At 42.7% G+C, this 26399-nt stretch overlaps 2 protein-coding genes across 3 annotated transcripts in view; both read right to left on the bottom strand.

Moving 5' to 3' along the window:
- The window catches only part of LOC100483384 (zinc finger protein 677-like), a 17035-nt gene extending 8389 nt beyond the window's left edge, over positions 1-8646 (bottom strand). Inside the window, exons 1-3 of the mRNA XM_034639133.1 lie at positions 8414-8646; positions 3216-3507; positions 1488-1615 (exon numbers count right to left, since the gene is read on the bottom strand). Of these exons, the coding sequence (XP_034495024.1) occupies positions 1488-1615; positions 3216-3230 (143 nt within the window). The 5' untranslated portion in view covers positions 3231-3507; positions 8414-8646. The remainder of the gene's footprint in view (positions 1-1487; positions 1616-3215; positions 3508-8413) is intronic.
- Positions 8647-10147: 1501 nt separating this feature from the next.
- Positions 10148-25125, bottom strand: LOC100483632 (zinc finger protein 677-like). 2 transcript variants are annotated; one of them, XM_011235175.3, is made up of 4 exons: positions 25013-25125; positions 24428-24542; positions 20686-20812; positions 10148-15508 (listed from the first exon to the last, which is right to left on the bottom strand). In XM_011235175.3, the coding sequence occupies exons 2-4, from the start codon at positions 24440-24442 to the stop codon at positions 13716-13718; spliced, it is 1935 nt and encodes a 644-aa protein (XP_011233477.2). In that variant the 5' UTR covers positions 24443-24542; positions 25013-25125; the 3' UTR covers positions 10148-13715. The 2 variants fall into 2 exon arrangements, with proteins under 2 accessions (XP_011233477.2, XP_019663851.1); XM_019808292.2 differs by having other exon boundaries at positions 24765-25073.
- Between the last annotated feature and the right edge of the window lie 1274 nt (positions 25126-26399).

The raw sequence follows: 26399 nt of genomic DNA on the forward strand, positions 1-26399 counted from the left end.
AGGCTAAAATTTCAGACACTGAGGAACTGTACATTTCAGAACCAAGAAAATTTCAGAGGCAACACCATACAAACTTAGGAGACCAGGAAATCAGGGACAGTCGAGGGTTTCCCACACTCCCAGACTAGGGAGGAGCTGCAACAGGGAGACACGGAAGACAGGAAATTTAGGAAGGGGCTCTGATTCTGTGGGATGTTCACACAGGACCTGGGGGTCTGCCTACAGACTCCGGGCTGACGGCCCAAAGCCTGAGATACAGTCCCCATGAAGGACTGGGCATCAAAGGTTCCCCCACCCTCTCTCTACACAGCACTGCTGAACAGCAATCTCAAAAGACACCCCTCTATTCCCCGTACACACGCCCCTGAAGCGCAAGAGTGGAAACGAGGATCTGGTGGAGGCACGGAACAGGCGAGGGCTTCAGACAGCCCATGCTCCTGCTGGAGTCCCGGATGCACAAGAGCAGCCGACGTCCCCATCCTGACAGGTCACTAAGCACAGGAAACGGGACGCAAACTGGAGAAGGCCCCCACTCAGGACCCAGGGGAGCCTCAGATCAGATCGTAGGGACTGAGTAGGGAAGGAGAGGCTAAGGAACGAACAATGCCCCTGCAAAGAGCCCTCCATGTGCTCCCCAAGGTCGAACAGTAAAGAGCTCTAAGGGACAGAGAACAGCCTGTCCAGGTCATGTTAGAGACTTTGCCCTTGTCGCTGACAACAGCTGCACAACCACCGAGGGCGGAAACATACACGTACAAAGAAGACAGTGGAGGAGAGAGAGAACAACAAGCTCCTTTGAGAGCCCGTGAGAAATCAACTCTTCTTTTCCAACCACCTCTCCTAGCTGGGGAGAATGTTCCAAATGACATTTCCGGAAGCCACTTCGTCTCTGCCATCTGCCCCTTATTTGTGTTCACATCTTTGACGCCTTCCCACCCACCTGGGTTTTGTGGCTAGTTTCACCCCACTCCTGGCGTCCCAGGGCTCTCCCCTGCTCCACAGGGGAGATAATATTCAGCTCAGAAAGAGATTCCTGCTGACATGGAAAACGGTAGATGACGTCCTGGGTTCTCCCCAGGGCTTTGTCAGCTGAGACCAAGGACATTCATTACAGGCGGGTCTAGAATAGCGTTTCACGAATTTGTTCAGTGACACCCTTCTTCCTAATGCTTAAATGTTTGACGTATACAGATATCCAGCTCTCTTCCCAGGATGACCGAAATCAAAATTACAGGTATAAAACCAGCCACTGGGATATTATAACATTCTGGCGTAAGGTCTTGTTCCTCCTCAACGTCCAGCACCACCACTAACCTTCAGGATCATCTCGGTTTAAAATCCGGATACGACACTGGGAAGCTTTTCATTTCTGAATCAGCATAACTTCAATCTCAGTCAAGCAAGGAAGGTGCGCCCAAGAAACTCCCAAGAGAAACACAAAGATATACCAGAGCAGTTCCCAACCTCTGGAGGGAAACTGTCCTCACCCAGGGAGAGCAGGTTCCGGTAGTTCTCCACCATCACGTCCCTGTACAAGGCCCTCTGAGCAAGGGTCCAGGCACTCCCACTCCTCCGGAGAGAATTCTATGGCCACATCCCTGAAGGTCAACCGTCCCTGAAATGAAAGTACATTTCACCAAGAGGCCATCAAAAGAGTACTTATTTCACAAAAACGAGGGGAGGAAAGAGGTACAAGGGTCAATTAGACAGAAATGAATAATCAGATAAATACATTAAAGATTATTTTGAGTAAGTCATATATCCCCAATATTGATTTGTTACACTTTTCCATCAGGGAATTTCCACCAGCTAAACTACCGAATTTTATAATATGCCAGGTAAAATACACAAACGAAAAAAATGTCAACAAATGGTAGACTATATGTAAATTCTAAATAGTATGTTGTATATACCACATGATAGCTAATTTCTACATAAGCTAGAGCACGAATAATGTCTTCAGGGAAGACCAAACGTACAGTGGCGTCAACGAAAGGTGAAAATTGGAGAAATGGGAAGCTGACGATAACCGAAGGGACTAAAAGTTTTGAACACTGCCCATATGGTAAGCATCACTCTAATGCTTTACAAGTGTCAACTTGTTTAAAGACACAGCATCCCATTAAATTAGTATTTGTTCCCATCTTACACAGGACCCAACTCTGTCACACACACACTCTAAGGAATGTGCCTCTGGTCAAACAGGTAAGAAATGGCAGAGCCTGCACCTGAACCAAGCGGTCAGGCTTTACGATGGAATTCGCAGGAACCAGAAAGTAAAGTAATGGATACAACAGCAAAAGTCTGTTGACAGAGGGCTTGCTAATGGAGAAAACCTGAAACAAGTTCAAGGCTGAAGCATAAGCCTGGATTAAAGGTCAATATATATGCATGCACGCACATGCATACACATACAGTCAGTATTCTTACTGGTATTAAGTGATTTATGTGGTGGTGTAGAAAAAAATTTAAGACCATGAAAAATATTTCAAACATACTTTCAAAGTTAAAATAAAAGTTATTTATGAAATGATGACATCTTTTTTACACACTATAGGCTCCTGCCCATACACACGTGTGCACACATGAACACACACTGAAGGTAACTGAAATCAAAGCTGGAGTCTCTAAGTGACATGTATTCTTAGAATAAATCTTCATTATCTCTCATTTTTTACTCATGTGGATTTCAGTATTTCTGGTACAATAAAGTGAATAAATTATATTAAATGTAAATAAAATTGTCAATGTTATTCTGCTTAGCCTACTTACAAAAACAACCCTGCAAAAATTTTTTTTAAAAAATAACATTTAGGGGCGCCTGGGTGGCACAGTGGTTAAGCGTCTGCCTTCGGCTCAGGGCGTGATCCCGGCGTTATGGGATCGAGTCCCACATCAGGCTCCTCCGCTATGAGCCTGCTTCTTCCTCTCCCACTCCCCCTGCTTGTGTTCCCTCTCTCGCTGGCTGTCTCTATCTCTGTCAAATAAATAAATAAAATCTTTAAAAAAAAATAAAAATAAACAAATAAATAATAACATTTAACTTCGATCTCCATTAAATACATATGCAGAAATGTATGAGCTGGGATCTGCATGCAGATAGAGGGGAGTGACCATGAGCAAACATGTCAGGAGGGACACTTCAGAGTGTGATGAGCACGGCCACGTGGAGGTGAGGACACAGGACAGAACAAGGAACCAAGATATGACTTTACCTGAGAAAGAGTCATTCCTGACTCCTGGGCTTTCCTCCTCTCCCTCCTCTGGGCTTCTCTCCCGGGCAAGATGGGTCTTGAGACGTCAATGCTGAGTGTCAAATGTGTGCTGTTGAGAACTCAGTCAACATACACCTTTCTGTGCCACAACCACACACACAGGAAGATCCCCCCACATGGGAGACAGCCCTCTACTGCCCACTGCCCCAGGAGGGATTCAGGGACAGTGAACTGCTACATGGAGACCAGCAAGTGAGTGTTCCGACCTCTTCCTGCAGAACTCGCTCCCCACCTGGTGAAGCACACACAAGAGCTGCGTCAGTGGGGAGCTGGGGTGCACTAACGCTCCCTTTAAAGTCACAGACACGCCCTGATAACACCCCATGAAGAGAACAGCCCCCTCACCTCTCTCTAGATTAGGGGCCACTTTCAGTCCTCATCAATGGATGAGCCAGAGCCCTGGGGCTCAATGCTGGATATAGATTAGAATCACCTGGGGCACTTTCAGCACCACTGACGCTGAGCCCCATTACCCCAAACACAAGAAGAGAAATCTCTGGGGACTGGGTTCAAGAGGGATCTGCAAAATGCCTCAGCAATCCGATGGGAAGTCAGGGTGGCACACCGGAGACCAGCCCAGCACCCCACCCACCTGTGGCTCTGCTGCCTCCTAAGGCCCTGTCCCCTGTATCCAGACAGTGGGAAGAGGAAGGAGCAGAGAGACTCAGGCAGAGCAGGCATTACAGGCCAGAGTGGGGGTGGGCAGTATGTGAGGAGGCTGGAATGTGGCATGGCAGTGTCCCAATGGGCCATCAGAGATGGCCCCATGAGAAGGTGATATCACAACACCTGGGGAAGGAAGTGCACCACCTGCATTTGAAGAGTCAGAGAATTCTACACAGAGGGAACCACCCTTGGGAAAGTCCTGAGGCAGTGCTGATCCTGGCCCCCAAAACAGCAAAGATATCTGTGGGCCTCAATCCCAGTGAGGAAGGAGGAGACAAGCAGGGGATCAGGTCACAGAAGCAGATCAGTAATGTCTGGCCATTGTCTTCAGACACTGTTCTCCTCCATCTCAAGTGAATTTTGGAAGCCATATAGTCTCTCACCCTTATTGTCTTCTTTTTTTCACTCTTTAAGGAAAACACACAAATAATGTAATATGCTGTGTATTTTGAAGAGATGCTGCGTATTTTGAAAACAAGACGGTCACCCAAGCTCCAGGAAGGATGGCACTGCTCTTAGCTGGGAGGTGGAGGACTGCAGGCAACACAACTGGGGGAGCTCAGGAGGTCATGTTTGGACACAGTAAGGTAGAGATGTCCCACCAGAGATGTCACGGAGACAGGTGGACAACACAATCTGGCGTTCAGGGCAGAGGTCTGAGATGGGAGTGTGAATCAGGGAGACCCCCGGGTATTTAAAGCCATCAGATGTGGTGACACAGAAAGTCACTGGTTGTAGAGAAGAGAAGAAGTCCATGACTTCTGACCTGTGGGGTGCTCTTCCAATCAGAGAGCAGGGAGTTGAGGAAAAATCAGCAGAGGAAGTGAATCAGCTGAGAAGTGAACAGGGTGGAGAGAAGAAAATTGAAATAGACACACAGATGATACATAAGATTTGTCAATAGCAGGATGTCCTGAAAGCCATGAAAAAATATGTTTAAAGTAAGGAATGATCACTGTTCAACGTGTTGCTGATCAGACAGATAAAGACAGTAAATTAACCAGGAGATTTAGAAAATGTAAAAATACCTGATCACTTTCCCGTTTACAATTTCTTTGGGTATGTATCCACCAGTGGATCTGATAGATTATCTGGTAATTCTATGTTTACTTTTTTAAAGAAATCACTAGGTTTTTTTTCAATAGGGAATGCACCGTTTACAGTCCTCGGGGCAGTACACAATACTTTTAGTTTCACCCCATTCTCTCCAGGGCTTCTTTTCTGAGCCGCACCCCGTTTTTGAGTATAGTCACACAAGTTGGTATGAAGTAGTATCACCCTGTGGCTTTCATGTGCAATTCCCTAATGATTAGGATCACTGAGCATGTCTGCATGAGCTTATTGGCCATCCGTCTGTGTATCTTCTCTGCTTTTTCCCATTCGCCTATTTTTCTTTTGTTGTCTTGCTTTCCACTGTCATATTCAGGAATCTAGGATTTTTTTCATGAAGGTGATGGGAAGCCAGTGGAGAATTTAATGCCGGGGACTGACATGATCTGACTTCAGATTTACTCTCTGTAAATTTACTTTCCATCTCTGAACCTAGGCCTTGCCTCTTTCCTCATAGTATTTTTCATTGTTGTTGGGCTAGGACCAACTTAATCTTCTAATTACAACTGGTAACCCTCCTGCAGAAAAAATGCCACACAGACACACATGCAAAATTTCAATCACTTTAGGGATCACAGTCATTCAGATTTCCTGCTCTTGTCCTTCATCTCCAGGCTGCGGTTGTGTTCACTGAGGCCTAGGAGGGAAGCCTTTTCACAAGTTACCTTGAGAACATCTGAGTTCAGTGAGAACTGCATGTAACTGAATTTTGAAGGAGTGGCCTAAATGAAGCCTGGGGCTTCAAAAATTCAAGGATCAGGGTGCCTGGTTGGCTCCGTAGGTACAGCATGGGACTCGATCTCGGGACTGGGAGATCAAGCCCCATGCTGGGTGTAGGAGCTCACTTAAATAAGTTAAGCAAGTAAGTAAATAAATACATGTAAATAAAGTGCACTCCTTAAAAAAAAAAAAAAAAGAATAATGTTAAAAAAAGAAAAATTCCAGGATCATCCAAAATATGCCTGAGCTAAAGAAACTTCTTTTGTGGTTTTAATCAATGGGGAAATATTTTATTTGAATTTTTTTTTAAAGATTCCACTTGTTTGAGAGAGAAAGAGAGTAAGCAAGGAGGGGGAGGGAGAGGGAGAAGCAGACTCCCCGCTGAGCAGGGAGCCCAAGGCGGGGCTGGATCCCAGGACCCCAGGATCATGACCTGAGCCAAAGGCAGACGCCCAGCTGACTGAGCCACCCAGGTGCCCCATCAATGGGGAAATACTTTAAACATATAAAACGATAAACACAGAGATTTGGTACTGAACACTTTGAAAGAGGATCAGCTATGGAAGTAAGCTCTAAGCATATCACCTCACCATGAATAAATCAGTTCTACTGGAACAAAGTTCAGAGTCAATCCAGCCAACCTTCAATACGTTCATACAATGGACCTCAGGGACCTGAAGGGAACATCTACTTTGGAGCTGATACCTCACTAATTAGACAAATCACATCAAGGAAGAAGAGACGCTGTGGAATATTACACTAACTTACTAAACTAGGCTCTGACTGTTAAGATCATGGGCACCCTTACAGATACACACTGAAATAGTCCAAAATTATTTACTAACTACCAAATGATGTTCCAATATATGATAATGAGTAGAAAGAATGCAGGGGTTCTCACCTGAGCTACAAACTATTTATACAGTTTCTATTTATATAGAAAAGAATCATAAGAGCTGGTTTAAGATGTCACCAAAGCTTACTGCAGAAGTTTATGATTATTTACAGAATAGCAGACATCCAATACACTAACATTTACCTCAATTTGGCTTAAAAATGAACTAAATGTAAGAGAGGTAGAAAAAAATAAATCCATTTACTTTTACATGATATGACTTCAGATTTACTCTCTGTAAAAGAAACATTCTTAATATTGCTTTAAAAAGCATCATGCAACGACCAATTAAGGAATTTCTAGATCTAGTCCATCTCCCCATGAGATCCCAGGATAAGAGGGTGATCCATAAATGACCGATACAGGTCTCCCCCCTCTCTCTGGCCGATTAAGTGTTGCAAATGCAAGCTATCTGATGATGCTAATAATTATAAAATGCACAACCCTTATAAACAGTTCAGTAATTCTCTTTCTCAACTGTTCAAACAAGCAAATTTAAAGTTAAATACGTTACGGAGACACAGGTCACTGTATCACAACTGACTCACCCATGTCCCATTAACCACCACTCACCCAGATCTGGGTTCCCCTTCTTTCTCCCTCCGAAGGATCAGTTCATGTCTCTTTTCTGATCTTCTCCATTGTTTCTCCTTCCCTGTCATTCCCCCGTCTCCTCCCTTGCTTTCTCGCTTCCTTTCCCTACACCTGCACTTTCCGGGGAACTCCTGAGACCTATTTCACTTTCCCGTACTCTTTCTGCCCAAGCTTTCATACTGTTCCCATCTCCATCTATTTCGGCCTCTTTCTCTCCCCCAGTCCCCATCTGTGTCCCTTCTGCTCTCCTGGTTGCGTTCCCTCTGCCTGGACTCACTGGCACCCCTCTGGCTAAGCTCTCGCACAGCTGTTTCTCTCTTGGCTGTCATCCCTACCGCCTCTCTCTGTCCCCGCATCGCCGGCCCACAACCATTTTCTCCTTCCCACTGCCTGCGTGAAGTGCCTCGCCCTTGTTGCCCCACTTCTGTTAACCAAGGGCCCCTACTAGTCCGCTCCCCTTCTCCTGGATCGCCTCCCCTTCCTCCACATTTCATGCTCTTTCCTTTTCTCCGCCTGCGACCTTCCCGAGTTCTCCTCTTCCGCTCTTTCGGCTTCGTTGCAAGTCCCTCCCGCATCCTCTATCTTGCAGTCTCTAATTTACGGACCCTCTCACTGATCTTTCCTCCGCCATTCTCTTTCTCCTGCTCCCCCTCTCTCCCTCGTCTGCCGCTATCCTGGCCTCCCTTCCGCAGTCACGGCCTCCACAAGGCCCCCCCATCCTCGCCTGGGGGAGGAGACCTGCTCCGTGACTCCCCGCGGTCTTCCGTCCTAAATCCCGCTCTCCAAACCCCGCACAGAAGACGGTGCCCTTCCTGGGTCCTCTCACTACATGCGGGGCTGCACGGGAGGGGGTCTCAGGAGGGCGGCGGGGTCTGCGCAATCCCAGGGCCAGGGACACACTCCGCGCCTCTACGGGCCGAGCCGGGCCAGGCTGCGGGGACGAGGCGCACACGCCCATGTCCCTGGACTCCCGCGGCGCGGGTGGGAGGGGTGTCCAGGGACGGCGTGAAGCAGGGAGATAACGCGGCAGGAGGCGTCCGAAGGTCCGAGGGCCGGGACCGACTCCGAAAGATGTGAACCAAAACGCACAGGGACCCCAGCCGGCAGCGCCGCCCACAGGGCTCCGCGTGTCTCTCCGCGACGCCGGACTTACCACGGTGGGAAACGCGGGTGAGGGGGCTCTAATGTGCGTGGAGACCCCAAGTCCCAGGGGTGTAGGCCTGGGGACTGAGACGCTCACGTAGAAAAGAGAAAGTTCAAAACCCTCAGAGGCCGATTTTGACGTTCGCTCCCTGCCAGCCGCTTCCGGGTCGGTGAAAAGCTGCGCGTGCGCGCCGGTGGAACAGCGGGACTGGGCAAGGCTTGCGGGGAGCGCTTCCGGTAATGGGCAGGGCTCCGACGCGCACCGCCTGTGGGCGGGGCTGGGGAGAAGCCTGGATACTGCGCTTCCGGCAACAGAAGGAACTCACGCCCTGTCCAGACCTTGGCCCTAAACGCTGGGGCAGGGTGGGGCGGAGCTATGGAGGAGCGCTTCCGGTAACGGGAGAGAAACTGAAATGGCTGGTGGCGCCAAGATGTCGGGGGGGGGGCCAGTCGAAAACTGGGCGGGGAACTTCCGGCACTTGGCGAGTGGTAAGGTTTGCCCTAGCTAAGATTTCCGGAGAGAGGCCAGGGCCGCTCAGAAGGGTGGGCGGGGCCTGGCTTCCCCTGGGGCCCGCCCCCAGGTCGTGTCTTTGGAATTTTTAACCCTTTCTATTTCTTTTGCGTCCGGTGGAACGGGACTACGTCCTGCCAATTTAAGTTCATGTTTGAACAGTGAGGTAAAGGTTGGAGTTGTGTGGGACGTTTGTGTTGAAAATTAACTTGGTTACATTTTAAGGGTGAAAGTGGCTTTCCTCAAAAACCGTTGTGAGGGGCGCCTGGGTGGCACAGCGGTTAAGCGTCTGCCTTCGGCTCAGGGCGTGATCCCGGCGTTATGGGATCGAGCCACATCAGGCTCCTCTGCTATGAGCCTGCTTCTTCCTCTCCCACTCCCCTGCTTGTGTTCCCTCTCTCGCTGGCTGTCTCTATCTCTGTCGAATAAATAAATAAAATCTTTAAAAAAAAAAAAAAAACCGTTGTGAGAACAAGAAAACATTTGGCAAGGATGAAGAGAGAAAGGAACCCTTCTGTACCGTTTGAGGGAATGCAAACTGGTGCAGACACTGTAGAAGACAGTGTGGATTTACTCCAAAAGTTAAAAATAGAACTACCTTACTACCTCGTAATTGAACTAATGGGTATTTACCCAAGTATAGGTAAACATTAATTCAAATATTGTGTCTGTTATAATTAGAGCATCTCCTGCTCTCTTTTGGTTTCCATTTGCATGGCATATCTTTTTCCATCCTTTCACTTTGAGGCTATGTGTAGCCTTAAATCTCAATTCTCTTGTCAGCAGCATTCACTTGAGTCTTTTTTTAAGCCATCCAGTCACTCTGTATCTTTGATTGGATAATTCATTCATTTATATTCAGACTAATTATTGATAGGTAAGGACTTCCTAATATCATCTTATCAATTGCTTTTCTGACTGATTTGTAGTTCCCTTATTTTTTTCCTCCTTCTGACTTCCTTTAGGAATTGATAGTTTTCTATATTGGTATGTCTTAATTTCCTTTTTTGTGTATCTATTGTACGTTTTTTCTTTGTTGCTATCATAAGGCTTACATAAACCATCTTGTAGATCAAAGTCTATTTTATGCTAACAACTTAAATTTGATTGCATATAAGAACTTTATTCTTTGGGGTACCTGGCTGGCTCAGTCGATAGAACGTGCAACTCTTGATCTTAGGGTTGTGAGCTCAAGTCCCACACTGGGTGTAGAGATTACTTAAAAAGTGAAAATTTAAAAAAAAATAATTTTATTCTTTATTCCCCTCTCACATTGTTGTTGATGTCACTCTTTTTACATTGTATATGCATTAACAAACATTGCATTTTTTTTACTTTTGTCCTCTCATGTTTATACTTGATCTAAGTGGTTAACACATGACTATATTGCAGTATCAGAGTATTCTGAATTTGACTATATACTTTTACCAGTGTGTTTTCTGTTTTCATACTACTAATTAGCATTCTTTCATTTCAGTTGGAAATCCAGTCTCTGGGAATCCTCAAAAGTGTGTGTGTGTGTGTTTGACTGAGCCATACTTTTGTTTCTTTGCATTCCTCATAATTGTGTTGAAAACTTGCATTTAAAATATAACAAGGAACTGTGGAAATCAGATTCTCCTCCTTCTTTAGGATTTGTTTTTGCTGATTGTTGTGGGTTGTTTAGTGACTTTTCCAAACTAATTTTGTAAAGGCTGTCCTCATTATCATGTATGATAAACGTAGTCTCCCTTCCCTTAGCTTAGTTATCATATTGTGGTTTGACAGAGATTTCACCAAATGCTTAGAGCTAAAAGAAAGAAAAGAGGAAAAGAAAAAAAGAGGAAAAGAAAATACATTATTCTCCGATTGTTTGCAGTTTTGCTCTTAGTTGTGACACTCCAACTCTTAGCCAGGCTATTTACCACTCTCTTTACCTTCACTTTCTGTTTGTGCAGAGCCAGAGGAAATAGCTTATGGTTTTCTCAGGTACTTTATTCTCCAGTATATGTGGACTTTATTCCACACACATTTTTTTTTCCTCAGCCTCTCCCCATGCTTTTGGTCTTTCTAATGCTTGTCCCATTATCCCTTGTCCCAGTCTGCTGTGGTCCACACTTTCGCTTTTAAATGCTTTATGATTTTCACTGAAGTTTGCCAGTGAGAAAAACCTATATGGAATTTGGAAGGCAAAAGTGAAGCAGAAAACGTTAATCTCAAGAGAAACCAGTGACCAGATAAAGACTTTGCAGACCTCTCCACCAGGTCTAACTACATATTTAAGGTAACCAGAGGCAGTAACTTCTCAAACATACGCATGATCTTTGGCTTCTCCACCCACCATGGGGCTCTAGGAAGTAGTTGTCAGTGACTAACTCTATGATCCACCAGTCTTTCATACATTTCATTGCTCAAACTCCTAAACTCTTAATTTATATAATTCTTACTCTCAAACAATTGTATGTATATGTTTTCCTGACCAAACATAGATTGTTACAAACCCTCAGAATATTAATATTTCCATATTTTCAAAGTCTAAAAATCTCAATCAGCATGACTGTATTGGTTCCACGGCCCACTGGTCCTATCAATTCATCTCAATGAAAGAGCAATTTTGATATTTTAAAATCTAGTGAAGGAACTCTGACGTTTAAAAATATTGAACAGATGGGACAATTGGAACTCTGCATGGAACAGAATAAAGCTGGACCCCTACCTTACACCATATACAAAAGGCAGACAAGACAGACCACATATTGTATGATTTCATTTATACGAAACACCCAGAATAGGGACAAACATAGAGATAGAAATTACAGTGCTGGTTTCCAAGGGGTGGGGGTGTGGAGTGTTAAAGGGTATGGGTTTTTTCTGTGGGGTGATGAAATTGCTCTGGAGTTAGTAGTGACAGGTTTTACAAAATTGTAAATACACAAAGAGCCGTTTAATTGTGTATCAATTTTACGGCATGTGAATTATATATAAATAAAATGAACAAATATCTAATATATTTACACTGAATTAAGGAAAACATTCTGACAGACTGACTCTGGCCTCAAGACCTTGGAGACATACAGCCCAATCTCCAGTGCAGAAGTGATGATGACAACAATTATAATGGCAGGAAAAGAATGAACTTTATATACTTTCCAGGGGAAATGAGCATATTTTAACCAAAATACCAGTGTGACTTTCAGGGAAGTATTTAGGTCTCCTGCCTTCACTTTCAAGATGTCAGTTCATCTTGTACCACTGCAATTATTACACTGAACTAAAAACATAAAGGACCCTCTTTCTTTACATTCATAGAGCACTTACTTTGTACCTTTCATTTTTATGTTGTAGAAGTTTCAAAACCACCCTTTGTCATAGAGCCTCCAAATTTTTTACTGACTAAAGGGATGAAATGTAAATAAAATATATAAATTGATTTAAAAGGTGTGGAGGGAAAAGTGGTAAGGAAAAATTTTATAAGAAAATTAAAATGAATTTCTAACATAGTTGAAAAAGAACCATGAACCGTAGGCTTGTTACCATAATCTCAAATTTAGATTTTTCTAGCCTTTCAAAAATTACTCTCCTAGTAAAATCTTTAAATCATATTTATTGTCTGATAAAACTTCTACACATTAATTTTTATGAAACTAACACAAAAATATCACAGGCAATTTATCTAAACAGTATTTCACAAATACTTTCAATAACATATTGTATAAAGAATCTTACCTGTGCAGCAGCAAAGGAAATGCAGTTATTAGCATGAGAAAAATTGTGGTCTTTCCCAACCAAGGAGTGAGACACTTCAAAAGTAAACATTCAGTGTTGAATTAGTCTAACTTCATTTTTTTATTATTTGACTATTAACAGCTTTTAAGTCTCCCGATCCCTCCTCCCATTCTACCTCACACCTACGTAGGCCGATTAGAAAGGCTCTGTACTCTTTCTTTGGCACTGGTGGAAAGTTTATGCCACATTCAGTACTGTCTCCTCAGCTCCACCATAAAAGCCCCATACCAACAAATCTGGAGAAGAGGGTCCTTAACACATTAATCATGACTTAAGATTGTAGTTTTAGATCTATTATATGCCACTTGTGGTGCCATTCAAATTTATATTATACTGGATTATAAATTCAGTGTTATTCTTTCAGGAAATTCTGGACATGAATGAACATCACCTAATGAAGTCTGCCCTTTTATCTTATTAAACCCTTCCAAGAGGTCTTCATGGTGACATGAAAGGACTGCAATGGAAGTATAATATCCACAGATTTTCAAAACCTCAGGATAAAAATCACTGACGGTAATTTGGCCTTTTCAAGAAACCTGAAATAAACTATTTAATAAAATGAAGGTAACAGGACCTTTCCACTGGTATCCTTATAACTTTAACAGCCATTATAGGTATTTTGATTTTTAATTAATTATCGATTATTAAAATTTAGAACTTAATTGAATAATCTTTCAGAACTTAAGAGACTGTTTTCTCTACCATGAATTATCTGATGTGTAGCCAGGTGTGAGAAATGGTTAAACAATTTATCACATTCATTACAGTTTTAAGGCTTCTCTACAATATAAATTCTTTGGTGAATCCTGAGGTCAGACCATTGTCTAAAGGCCTTGCCACTTTCAATACATTTGTAAGTTTTCTCTCTGATGTGAATTCTCTCATGACCCCTAAGGTAAACATTTGAACATCTGATAAAAGTTTAACACATTCATTACATTTATAAGGTTTTTCTCCGGTAGGAGATAATATTACATTTGTTTTATCTTTGGATAAAAGCCTTGCCATACCCATTACATTTTTGTGGCTTCTTTCAAAGATCCATATTCTGGTGTTTAATTAACTGGGAGCCCTGGTTACAGGCTTTGCCAAATACATGACTTTTATATGGTTTCTGTTCGGTATGGATTCTTTGATGCTGAGTAAGGCTTGAACACACATTAAAGGTTTTGCTACATACATGACATTTGTGAGGTTTCTCTTCAGTACACATTCTCTGATAAACCCCAGTGCTTGATCTTTGGATAAAAGCATTTCTACATATATTAGGTTTACAATGTTTCTTTTCAGTATGCATTTTCTGATGTCTAGTAAGATTTGCAAATTGGGTAAAGGCCTTGTCACATTCATTACATTTGTAAGGTTTCTCCCCAGTATGGATTCTTTGATGTCGGGTAAGGCTCGAACACACATTAAAGGCTTTGCCACACTCATTACATTTATAAGGCTTCTCTCCAGTATGAATTATCTGGTGTATGACAAGGTTAGAGGACTGGTTAAAGGCTTTGCCACATTCTTTACATTTGTAAGGCTTTTCTCCACTATGGATTCTCTTATGCTGAGTAAGGCTTGAACGCTCCATAAAGGCTTTCCCACACTCATTACATTTGTAAGGTTTCTCTCCTGTATGAACTCTCTGATGAATTATAAGATTTGAATGTTGAGTACAGACTTTGTCACATACATTACATTTATATGGTTTCTCTCCAGTATGGATTCTCTGGTGTCTCGTGAGGTGTGAGATACGGTTAAAGGATTTGTCACACTCATTACATTTGTAAGGTCTCTGCCCAGAGTGAATTCTCTGATGATTGGTGAGATTCGAGCTTCCTCTAAAAGTCTTCCCACATTCATTACATTTATAAGGTTTCTCTCCAGTATGGATTCTTTTATGTCGAGTAAGGCTTGAATACTCAGAAAAGACTTTGCCACACTCATTACATTTGTAAGGTTTCTCTCCAGTATGAATTTTCTGATGCTGTGCAAGATTTGAATTTTGACTACAGCCCTTGCCACATATGTTACATTTATATGGTTTCTCTCTGGTATGGATTCTCTGATGTCTAGTAAGTTTTGCAAATTGGGTAAAAGCTTTGCCACACTCATTACATTTGTAAGGCCTCTGCCCAGAATGAATTCTCTGATGACTAGTGAGGTTTGAGCTTTCTCCAAAAGCCTTCCCACAATCATTACATTTGTAAGACTTTTCACTAATAGGTGTTTTTTGATGTGTAAGTAATGAAGGATGCATAAAAAGTTTTCCAGATTTATTACAAACGTTCATGTTGATGCTAGGAGGAATTCTTTGAAGTGGTGAGGTGGAACTATTGTTCAACTCAACTTGATTATATTCATAAATTTTCTCTTCAGTTTGAAACTTCTGAAGGTCAGCCAGATGTGACTGCAACTTTAATCCAATTCCATTTTCAAAACATTTTATATACTTGTTTCCTGCACAGGTTATGTTATTTTTTAGTTTTAACAGATACCTTTTATATGACTTCTCATGTTGTTTATAATATTGGTAAGTACTTTTTCTTACAGAAACACTCTGCTTTAGAGGAAAAGCATTCCAGGATTTGTTATGCTGTTGATCTCTTCTACCAATGAAATTTTGGTTATGGGCTGCAGTTACTCCTTTGTAATTTGTTTCATCATATGTATACTGACTTTCAAATGCATGCATATTTGGCTGGACTTCTCTGAAGCCAAAATTCTTGATGTCATTTCTTTTGTGTCTTTCCAACATCAATGTTTGGAATAATTCTTCTTTGTTAATATCCTCTTTTGGTGATAATTCCTTAATCATACTTCTAACAGAGATATCTGAAAGATATAAAGAACCATAGGTTTCCTATTAATAGAGTTGTAAAGTGAATACATACCTTGAAAACATAGTATTAAGCCAAAAGTAATGCTTATATAGTTATAAAACTTTTTTTTTTAAAGATTTTATTTATTTATTCGACAGAGATAGAGATAGCCAGTGAGAGAGGGAACACAAGCAGGGGGAATGGGAGAGGAAGAAGCAGGCTTATAGCAGAAGAGCCTGATGTGGGGCTCGATCCCATAACACCGGGATCACGCCCTGAGCTGAAGGCAGACGCTTAACCGCTGTGCCACCCAGGCGCCCCTATATAGTTATAAAACTTCTGAACCATAGTATGCAAATATTTAGGAATAAAGGGAATCAGATTCCTCAGTAAAGGAAGGATGTTTACACATAGATAAAATTATTTTCAGGAAAGCCTAGTTCCAACACGCTATGGTCAAACCACTCAGAGTATTTACATAAGCCCTGAAACAAGTGATATCTTTCTGTTGACACCCCAAAGTATTCACCAATTGACACTAGACATTTGGGTGTTCCATAATTGAAGGAAAGCAATATTATATTAATGCATATACACATACCTAATTATTTAGGTACAATTATAAAGGCTAAAGGAGAGGAATATATCCATAAGGTAAATAATATCTTAAACAGGGGCGCCTGGGTGGCACAGCAGTTAGGCGTCTGCCTTTGGCTCAGGGCGTGATCCCGGCGTTATGGGATCGAGCCCCACATCAGGCTCCTCCGCTGTGAGCCTGCTTCTTCCTCTCCCACTCCCCCTGTTTGTGTTCCCTCTCTCACTGGCTGTCTCTATCTCTGTCAAATAAATAAATAAAATCTTTAAAAAAAAAACTTAAACTTATCTAACAAATAAATGGCAATTCACAAATACAAAATAAAAATAGCACTGAGAAAATGAGAACTTGATAAAACAATTGTAAGAATAACAAAATATTGTTCTGAATTTCTATAATAAAACTATATTCATGCAGAATAGGTATTTTACAACATTAACCATTGGTGCATGACAGTTTTAATACATAAAAGATATTTATGAACCATTATCTGTAAATCATAATAAAAATGAATCAAACATTTTAGAAACCCACATAAATCCAGAAGATAAATAATAAGCCAACATAATTATAAACCATTATAAGCATCCAACTCTTGGTTTTGGCTCAGGTCATGATCTTAGGGTCCTGGGACTGAGCCCCATGGTGGGCTCCACGCTCAGTGCAGAGTCTGCTTGAGATTCTCGCTCTCCCTCTGCCCCTCCGCGCATGTTCTCTCTTCCTCTCTCTCAAATAAATAAATCTTTAAAAAATAATAATAGTGCTTCTTTTATAGCCTCCTCTAACTATCTGAACTCTCATATTTGGATCTCTTCACACAATTGCTGGCATAAAGAGACATGAAATGAGGGATGCTCTTACTATATATATTAGTGGCTATGTAGCTATTATTGTGAATCAATGGAAATTATGTGTACTTATCCAAAATTAATAAATTCTGACTTCGTTAACTGTCACCACAACATAGGCAACCTCAAGGGGGAACTAACCGAATGACACTCAGTGGGGAATGGATTTTACTGAAGGGCAGTGTTAGTAGCAGGGGATTACGGAAACAACTTCTGGCAGTGCCATGCAGGAGGCAGATGTGCAGAGAGGTGGGCCAGCAACATAAGCACTTGGCTGTAGCCAGAGAACAGGAGAGTACTGACGGGTGGGTCAACAAGGACCAGGTGAATTTTTTATGGAGCCCAGTTTAAAAGATGAAGATCAAAACAGCCTTCAAGTGTTAACTGAAGAATGTAATTTCCAGAACATGAAAACTTTCGTGGAAAACACAAGGAGCTATAAGCAATTGCGGTGAGGATGTACATGGAGTGGAAGAGACTGGCTAAATTCCCAATAAAATACAATGAGAAAGTCAAATATAAGTTTAGTATACCAAGATGTGTACATGATGAATCTAGACAGGGAAATTAATTACTGGAATAAAGCATTTTGTACCAAAATACAAAAGTCAGTAAAATTCAAATAAAATCCAAGAAGTTGTATTTAGAAAACTTAAAATATACGAGAGAAAAAGCAAGGTAGCCTGTATGACAAATTATGGCAAATCAATTTAATGATTTCTGGGATGAACAGAGTAATTTAATTAAAAAATATTTTTTCAAGATATCCAATGTTCCCAATTTTACAAATCCAATCAATTTGAGAAAAAGGTACTTTCATAATAGGTAAATCAGGTGACAGAGAAATAAAGGGACTAAGATAATTTTTTCACAAAATTCAGGAGTTTGAATAGGTTTTAGGGAAACTCCTGCTAAGCCATAACCCTCAACACTCAAGAATCAAATCTTTTAATATATATATATTAAAATATGTATTCCTTGATCCAGTAGTCCACAAACCACAGCTATAAAACAGAATTCTGAGTGACATCGAAAATATGTTAATTAATGATTCAGTTTTTAAAAGTTCATTTTTAATGCATGAAAATGTACATGATGAAAACTGCAGTGGTTTAAACATAAATTAGAATTAAAAAATGGAGGCATAATATTGTACATCTGAAAGTAATATAACACTGTACGTTAACTATCCTGGAATTAAAAAAAAAGAAGGTATCACTTAACTTCATAAGTTCCCTCAAGATGCATCACCATCATATTTATTTGAAGAAGAGTGAACACTATTGCATGCGGGAGGTGAACAATTTGGCACAAACCATAGTTTGGTCAAAGCCTCACAGAAAAATGGTCACAACAATGTTCTCCTTGGGATAAGTTCGTACATCTATGATTGCTGGCTCAAACAGAATGATCATTAGATAACTGATCAACATTGCCACACTACCCTCAAGAGACTCTGTGACACTCCACAAAGAGCAGAAAGAGAACTACAATCACTTATTAGTCAGACCTCCTGTTACTTTCTATCTCAGCCTCCCTCGGACTTGCTGACCACTCCACTCAGTGGTTACCTGGGCACTTCTCTAAGTGGCAGCAAAGCACTGTAATATATTAATCAAAGTGTTCTCCTACAAAAATTTTGTTACTCGATAAACCCCCTCTATGGTAAGTCCACCAGAAGTTGTCCATCATCTAAAAGTGGGTTATCACAGCAGAAAAAGGATATTTCAGACCCTAGGAAAATATGTTTCACAAGCAAAACTGCACAGACTTAGGAAAATACAAAATCTGGACAAGCCAAGTTTTGTCCACATCACTAGCCTAGGCAGAGCGCAGGAAGGAGAAAAGGCAAGACAAGAGAAGTAAAGCAAGGGGGCTTGATTTTGCAGGGTCTTTGAGAGAACAGACATGCTCCCCATGTAGGGCTGGATTTCAAAGAGACAATCTCTCTGTCCACCATCTGTATAGTACTGCTGACTAACCATCTCAGAAGACCCACCCCAGGAGCGCCTGGGTGGCTCAGTCATTGGGCGTCTGCCTTCGGCTCAGGGCATGATTCCAGGGTCCAGGGATCAAGCCCCGAATCGGGCTCCCTGCTCCACTGGGAGCCTGCTGCTTCCTCTCCCACTCCCCTTGCTTGTGCTCCCTCTCTTGCTGGCTGTCTCTCTGTCAAATAAATAAATAAAATCTTCAAAAAAAAAAAAAAAAAGACCCACCCATTGCCTGGTTATACTCTTGATGTGTGGCAAAAGCAGGACAGACAAAATGGCTAGGAGGCCTTGAGACAGTCCCATGCAGCCTTGGGGCCCCAAGTGCAATGGGGGAGCAGCCAACGTTTTCCTATCTCCCAAACATAGGAACTGAGAATGAAACCTGGACAGGTCCTGGAGTAAGGACTACAGAGGAACTGATGGATCAGTTGGAATCAGATGGAATCAAGTGTGGAAGGAGAGACCAGAGGAAACGAGGACCCCTATGAAACAGCCCTCCTAATCCCTCTCAAAGCCAAGGGACCAAAAAGGTCACAGCAGCCTGATAATAGTGTTGCAGGTCATGATAAAGACTGCCATTGTCTCTGCCTCAGTTGGAATGCCCTGTCTGCAGAACAGAGTAATGGGGGAGATTTCCTTTGAGTGCTCACAAGTACTTTTCTTTTCTTTTTTTTTTTTTTTAAGATTTTATTTATTTGACAGAGAGAGAGCCAGCCAGCGAGAGGGAACACAAGCAGGAGGAGTGGGAGAAGAAGCAGCAGACTCCAGTGGAGGAGCCTGATGTGGGGCTCGATCCCAGAACGCCGGGATCACACGTGAGCTGAAGGCGGACGCTGAATGACTGAGCCACCCACGTGCCCCTCACAAGTACTTTTCTTTTCTCACAGACCTCTCCTCTTTGGGGAGAGTTTCTCAAACAATATTTGATGAAGCAGTTTCATCTCTGACCATCTCAGCTGTTACCAGTGTTCACATCTTTGATATAGTCCCACCCACTTGGTTTTTACACTATTTTCACCTCGCCCTCCACAGCCCTCGGCTCTGTCCCTTGCTCCAAAATGGAGATAATGTTCAGGTCAGAGAAATTTCTTTTTTTTTTTTTTTTTTTTNTTTTTAAAGATTTTATTTATTTATTCGACAGAGATAGAGACAGCCAGCAAGAGAGGGAACACAAGCAGAGGGAGTGGGAGAGGAAGAAGCAGGCTCTCAGCAGAGGAGCCTGATGTGGGGCTCGATCCCATAACACCGGGATCACGCCCTGAGCCGAAGGCAGACGCTTAACCGCTGTGCCACCCAGGCGCCCCCAGGTCAGAGAAATTTCTGCTTATGAGAAAGGAGAGTTACGTGCTGGGGCTTTTCCAGAATATCATCCCAGCCCTTTGTTCAGCTGAGGATGGAAGATGTTACAGATAGGTCTACATTAATTTTGTCCACTGACTGGCTTAGGAAATATTTCACATATATAGACATCTAGCTTCTCTTCTGGAATTACTGACTCAGATGCATAGGAGTAAAACCAGGGAATCCAATATTTTAAAATTTTGCTACAAGGTTTTGTGATTACTCAAACAGTAAAAGCAACATTAATCTAGTGAGGAGTGGGCAGATCATCTGAAGAAAAGAGGAGACGAAAGTCCAGGTACCACCTCATGAAGCTTTCAATTCAGAGTCAATATAGCTTCAATCACAGTCTAGCAGGGCAGGGGCCCCCAAGAAACTAGGCAGATCCCAACATTTAGAGGGACATTATCCTCACCCAGGGAGACCAGGTTCCTGTAGTTCTCCAACATCACGTCCCTATACAAGGCCCTCTGAGCAGGGTCCAGGCACTCCCACTCCTCCGGAGAGAATTCTATGGCCACATCCCTGAAGGTCAACAGCACCTGTAACGAAAAACACATTTCACTAAGAAACCACAGGGAGAGTTCTTATCTTCACACAAATTATAGAAGAGAGGTGCAAGGACTGATTTGGCTGCAGTGACATATCAGTGTAAGATCATTTTGAGCAAGTCATAGATCCCTAATTTTGTGTTATTATACTTCTCAACCAGAGAACATAAATCCACAGAGTCACTGTGCATGCCACAATTTTGTGAACAAAATATACAAACAAAAAATGCACCACAAGGTGGACTATACAGAAGTGCTAGACAGTACATCTTACACACCAATTATTCCTCTGATGAGCCACACTATGAGCAGTGTCTGTAAAGATTACAAAGTTCACTGTGCCTTTTAAGAAAGTATAAAATCTGGGGCGCCTGGGTGGCACAGCAGTTAAGCGGCTGCCTTCGGCTCAGGGCGTGATCCCGGCGTTATGGGATCGAGCCCCACATCAGGCTCCTCTGCTATGAGCCTGCTTCTTCCTCTCCCACTCCCCCTGCTTGTGTTCCCTCTCTCGCTGGCTGTCTCTATCTCTGCCGAATAAATAAATAAAATCTTAAAAAAAAAGAAAGTATAAAATCTAAGAATGTGATGATGATTATAATGGCAGAAACAAAAAGTTTTTAAACATTTAGGATGTGCTAAATATTACCCAAATGGGTATTATTTTGTGTAATAACATTATAGAAATATCTGTGTCCATCTTACAGAGGAGGCAACTGTCAGAGAGACTCTAAGAAACTAGCCTTGGGTCAGAGAACTAAGAAATGGTAGAGTCGGCACCTGAACCAGGTGTTTGGAATTTAGAATTGAACCTGAAGAATCACAGAGTTAAGTAACAGATGCAGCTTTAAAAGTACTTTGATAGCAGGTTTCCTAAGTGAGAAAACATGAAACAAGTCTGAAGCTAAAAAAACATGGACCTGCAGAAAATGTCACTATATACGCACATACATAGTATGTTACTATTCTTACCACTATTAATTCACTAATGAGTTAGTGTACAAAAGAATTTAAGGCCATGAAAAACTCCTATTAACAATTTTCAAAGGTTAAAATAAATATAAAAGTTATTTATGAAGCAATGCATCTTATATACCATAGGTTTCTGCTCACATACAGCCACACACACATAAACACAATTTCAGTAAAAGTAGTCCTGCCAGATTTTTGGGATGAATTTTTTAAATCTTTTTTTTTTTTTTTTTAAAGATTTTATTTATTTATTCAACAGAGATAGAGACAGCCAGCGAGAGAGGGAACACAAGCAGGGGGAGTGGGAGAGGAAGAAGCAGGCTCACAGCGGAGGAGCCTGATGTGGGGCTCGATCCCATAACGCCGGGATCACGCCCTGAGCCGAAGGCAGACGCTTAACCACTGTGCCACCCAGGCGCCCCTAAATCTTTTTTTTTTTTTTTTAATTCATGTGTATTTCAGTATTTTTGGTCAAATGGACATTTAGAAATTGTTCTTATTTTTAATTAGGTTGTCAACATTACTCTGTACTAGCCCCGTTAAAAAAAATACAAAAATGAAAATAGAAAACTTTACCTTTTCCACTAAATACTTATTTGTAAATCAAAATTTTGTCCATTTAAATGTCCATTTAAGCGTAAGCCTAGGAGAGTTTATCCAATAATAAATCAATGCTTGAAGATTATACAAATTTATTAATGTTCTATATTAATTTAATCAATTAAAATAGAAAAAATATGAAAGCATTAGATCTCTTAAGAAATAATTGGATAACTAAAAATCATGCTGAAAAAAAAATTAGAGGCATCAAGTAAGGAAATTCCAGTAAACACCATGACTGACAGTAAACAACAGAAGCATTTTCACTAAAACTGAGGCTGACACAAGGGATGATGGCCAGGGCTCCCGCTATTCACCACTGCACACAATGCCTGGACACTGGGAACCATGAGGGATACATGTGTCTTTATTCAGAGAACGTTTTCATGAGGATCTAAAGGAACAAGTTATTTCTGTGTTTATTAGCATGAAAACAACTCCAAGATTTGTGTGCAGAATGAAATATCACAATATAACATTAACTGAAGAATCTTAACTAAAATCACCTAATGAGAGGTAAATGCATTTTTATGAGACATACACTTAAAATCTTCCGCAGAATAGGCAATAGCGATTACAAATTTGATGAGTGATGATGGAGGGCATGACAGGGAAGGAGAAGTTTTACTTCTTAGTCCAAAATGTGCAATACTGTGGAGTTTTACCTCAAAACAGATATATGGCATGTAATGTTTAAAACAAAAGAAATGTAATATTTTAGTAACAATTGGTGGAAACAGAATTTGGCTCCAGCCACTCTGATGACAAAGACTAAGTTTTTGCTCCAATGTAATGGCTGAAACATTTTTAGGTAAAACACCTGCTACACAAAAGTCCGTGAAAGAACAAGGGTCTTCATGAGATGGATATGCTGTGAGTGATGTTAAAGAACTTACTGTTAAAACAAATTATATAATAAAACATCCTTTATCATTGAAGTGTTTCAGAACTTTCTGTTCTAATCCAAATCATTAATATTTTAGAGCCAGAAAAATGCTGATTCACTTGTTCAGCTTCAAATGCCTCGTAAAATCAGGGACAACAGGTTTCCCCTTCTCAGTCTTATTTTCCAACTGTTCCTGCCTATTAATATGGCACATTAATGTGTAGTTCTTTTTTTTCCTTCTTCAAGTTTGTATTTAAGTTCTTGTTAGTTTACCTGTAGTGTAATACTGTTTTCAGGAGAATTTAGTGATTCATCGCTTACATGTAACAGTCCGTGCTCAACAGGACAAGTGCCCTCCTTAATACCCATCACCCCATCACCCACCTACCTCCCTCCATCACCCACCTACCTCCCTCCATCACCCCTAAGTTTGTTCTCTACCATTAAGAGGCTCTATGGTTTGCTTCCCTCTCTCTGTTTCTCCCCTTCCCATATGTTCATCTGTTTTGTTTCTTAAATTCCGTATGAGTGAAATCCTAGGATATTTGTCTTTCTCTGCCTTATTTTGCTTAATGCTGTTTTTTTTTTAAGATTTTATTTATTTGACACAGAGCGAGACAGCCCAAGCAGGGGGAGCAGCAGAGGGAGGAGGAGAAGCAGCCCCCCCTCAACCCCTAAGCAAAGAGCCTGACTTGGGACTGGATCCCAGGATCCTGGGATCATGACCTGAGCGAAAGCAGACGCTTATCCAACAGACCCACCCAGGCACCCCGTTAATGCTGTTTTTCATAATGCAGTTCTTCTTAATGCTGCTCTACAAGGAACTGAGTGCATTCACACTCATCTCCTAAAACAATCCCCTTTGCCAACCTCACTGCCACCAAAGTCTCACTCCCAGTTTCTGATTCACGCCTGAGTATGAAACTTCCCCATGACTATCCCCCAACAGGGCCTCTTCACAGGTTCCCTGTCTCTGGGTCATGGCGAGATGGAATGTAAGTGGAAATGAGAGGCACTGAGGCAAGGCTGGGGTGAGTTCAAGCGAACGTTAGGCAGGTCCCTTGAGAACTTGAGAGTACGTTACCAAGTCCAAAAACCCCAGCATTTCAGGAAAGAGAGACAGAAGAAACAACCAAGAATGTGAATTTTACCTGGGAACGAGTCATTTTTGCCTCCTCTTCCTTTCCTCTTCCTCTGGACTTATTTCTCCGATAAGATCAGTCTTGACAAGTGGACGGTGAGTGCTGAACACAGGCTGTTTCATGCCTAGAATGAACAGACCCCCTTCCTGTAATACAACCACGCACACGGGGAGGACCGCAAGTGAAGACAGTCCTCTGCCGCCCACTGCCCCAGGAGGGGCCCGTGAGACAAGCCAGTGAGACGGTTTCTCCCCCTTTTCTTCACAGCTCACCGCGCCGCGGTGAAGTCCACGCGTTCTGCGGCTGCCGCGGCCCTGACCGACCTCCGCACCGACCAGAGCCCCACCTTTATGGATCCCGGACGGAGGAATGGGAGGCAGTGAAGCATCTGAAGCGGCGGTCTCCACGAACCGAGGGGCTAGAAGCGGGCACTGACGCTGCGACCCGGGGCTAGCGGGCCTCGGAACGTCTCACCGCGACGCCGGGACCCATCGTGGGCAGGAAGGCGAGGACCGCAGTTGTAACCTCCACAAGAACCCCGGTTATGGGGCCGCGAAGCACGGGTTTGAAATTGAATACCCGAAATTCACTCACCCGAGCCTTTCCGTCACTCAGCTCAATTCACTTCCCGGTCTGGAGGCAAGCGCGCGCGCCCACGGGAGAGGAGGTTACAGGGGGCGGGACTTGGGCAGGGACGCGTCCGGCGAGAGGCGGGACGTGATGCTTGGTTGACACCAGGCAGGAAGCGCGTGGTGGGGACGGGCCCAAACTTGGGGGGGGCGGAGCCTCGAGTCGCCCCGCCCCCCGCAGTTTGGTCTGTCGGTCCTTTCCCGCAGTGCTTGCTTCTCCGCTTTTTGATCGCCGCAGTGCAGCAGAGCTGCTTCCTGCCTGTTCTAAGTTAATGTTTCTAAATTTAAAGTAAAAGAGTAATGAGGGCCGCTTATATTAAAAGCGGAGATATTCTCAACAAGTTGAGAATGGCTAAATTCAAAATCTTTTGGGGTGAGCAGGTGGAGATGTTGTGTGTGTCTTGTAAGTGATGGAAACTGGAATGTAATCTCTCAGGTGATCCGTCGGGAGGAAGCCTCTCCCTGGACCTGCTTACAACAGGGCAGCTGGCTTCCCCCAGGGCAAGTGGTTCAGGAAAGAAAGAGGGAGTCCAGTATCTTTTATAACCTAACCTCAGAAATGACAGACTGTTATTTCTGCCAGATTCTGTCGGTCACACAGACTCTCCGGTAATTGCCGCCGCTCAGACAACCAGCTGTCCTGCTTTTCCCTGGCCTGACCAGGTTCCTGAGAAACAGGACTTTTCATGCTAAAACTGGGAAAGTTCTGGGCAAACTGGGCCAGTGGAGCACACTAGCTGCTGTGCCACTCACCTTCCCAACGACTCTCCACCCAATCTGCTTTCTCTCCTTCCCTCCTCTTTTTTCCCCATCTCCACCCCTTCTGTGTTCTCTCCTCTCCTTTCCTTTTCTCTTCTTTTTTCATCACTTCCAGGTGTGAAGAGAGAGTAGCAAACACATTCCTGGCCTTGGTCCTAGTGACAACTTTAGCCAAAAAAGAATGAAGAGGTGGGTGTGACCCTCAAGTGTGTAGACCTTTCAGGTAGCATGACAGGGAGTAAAAGCTGACTATGAGAAACAAAGTCCTCAGGAGTTCTTCCAACAGTGAAAACAAGCACAAACCAGGTGAGAATAGACAGGCTCTTCTCACTTTGGGCCATCCTTGTCCCAATACCTGCAGTTGGTACCCCCACCCAGGATGTTCACAGACATGCACTGCTTGTGGGATGGGGTGGGTGGTAAATTATTCCATTACCAACCAACTCATCAACTGATGGAATTAATGAAATAATGTAAGGTGTTTCCCGGAGGCCCCCCAACAGAGTGAGGTGATAAAGGGTCTGCCTACTGTAGCAAACTGACAGAAATTTGAGAAGGAACATACTGTGGGCTTTAAGACTAGATTACAACAT

The sequence above is a fragment of the Ailuropoda melanoleuca genome, chromosome 12 (genome assembly GCF_002007445.2).
Source record: "Ailuropoda melanoleuca isolate Jingjing chromosome 12, ASM200744v2, whole genome shotgun sequence".
Classification (NCBI taxonomy): Eukaryota; Metazoa; Chordata; class Mammalia; order Carnivora; family Ursidae; genus Ailuropoda; species Ailuropoda melanoleuca.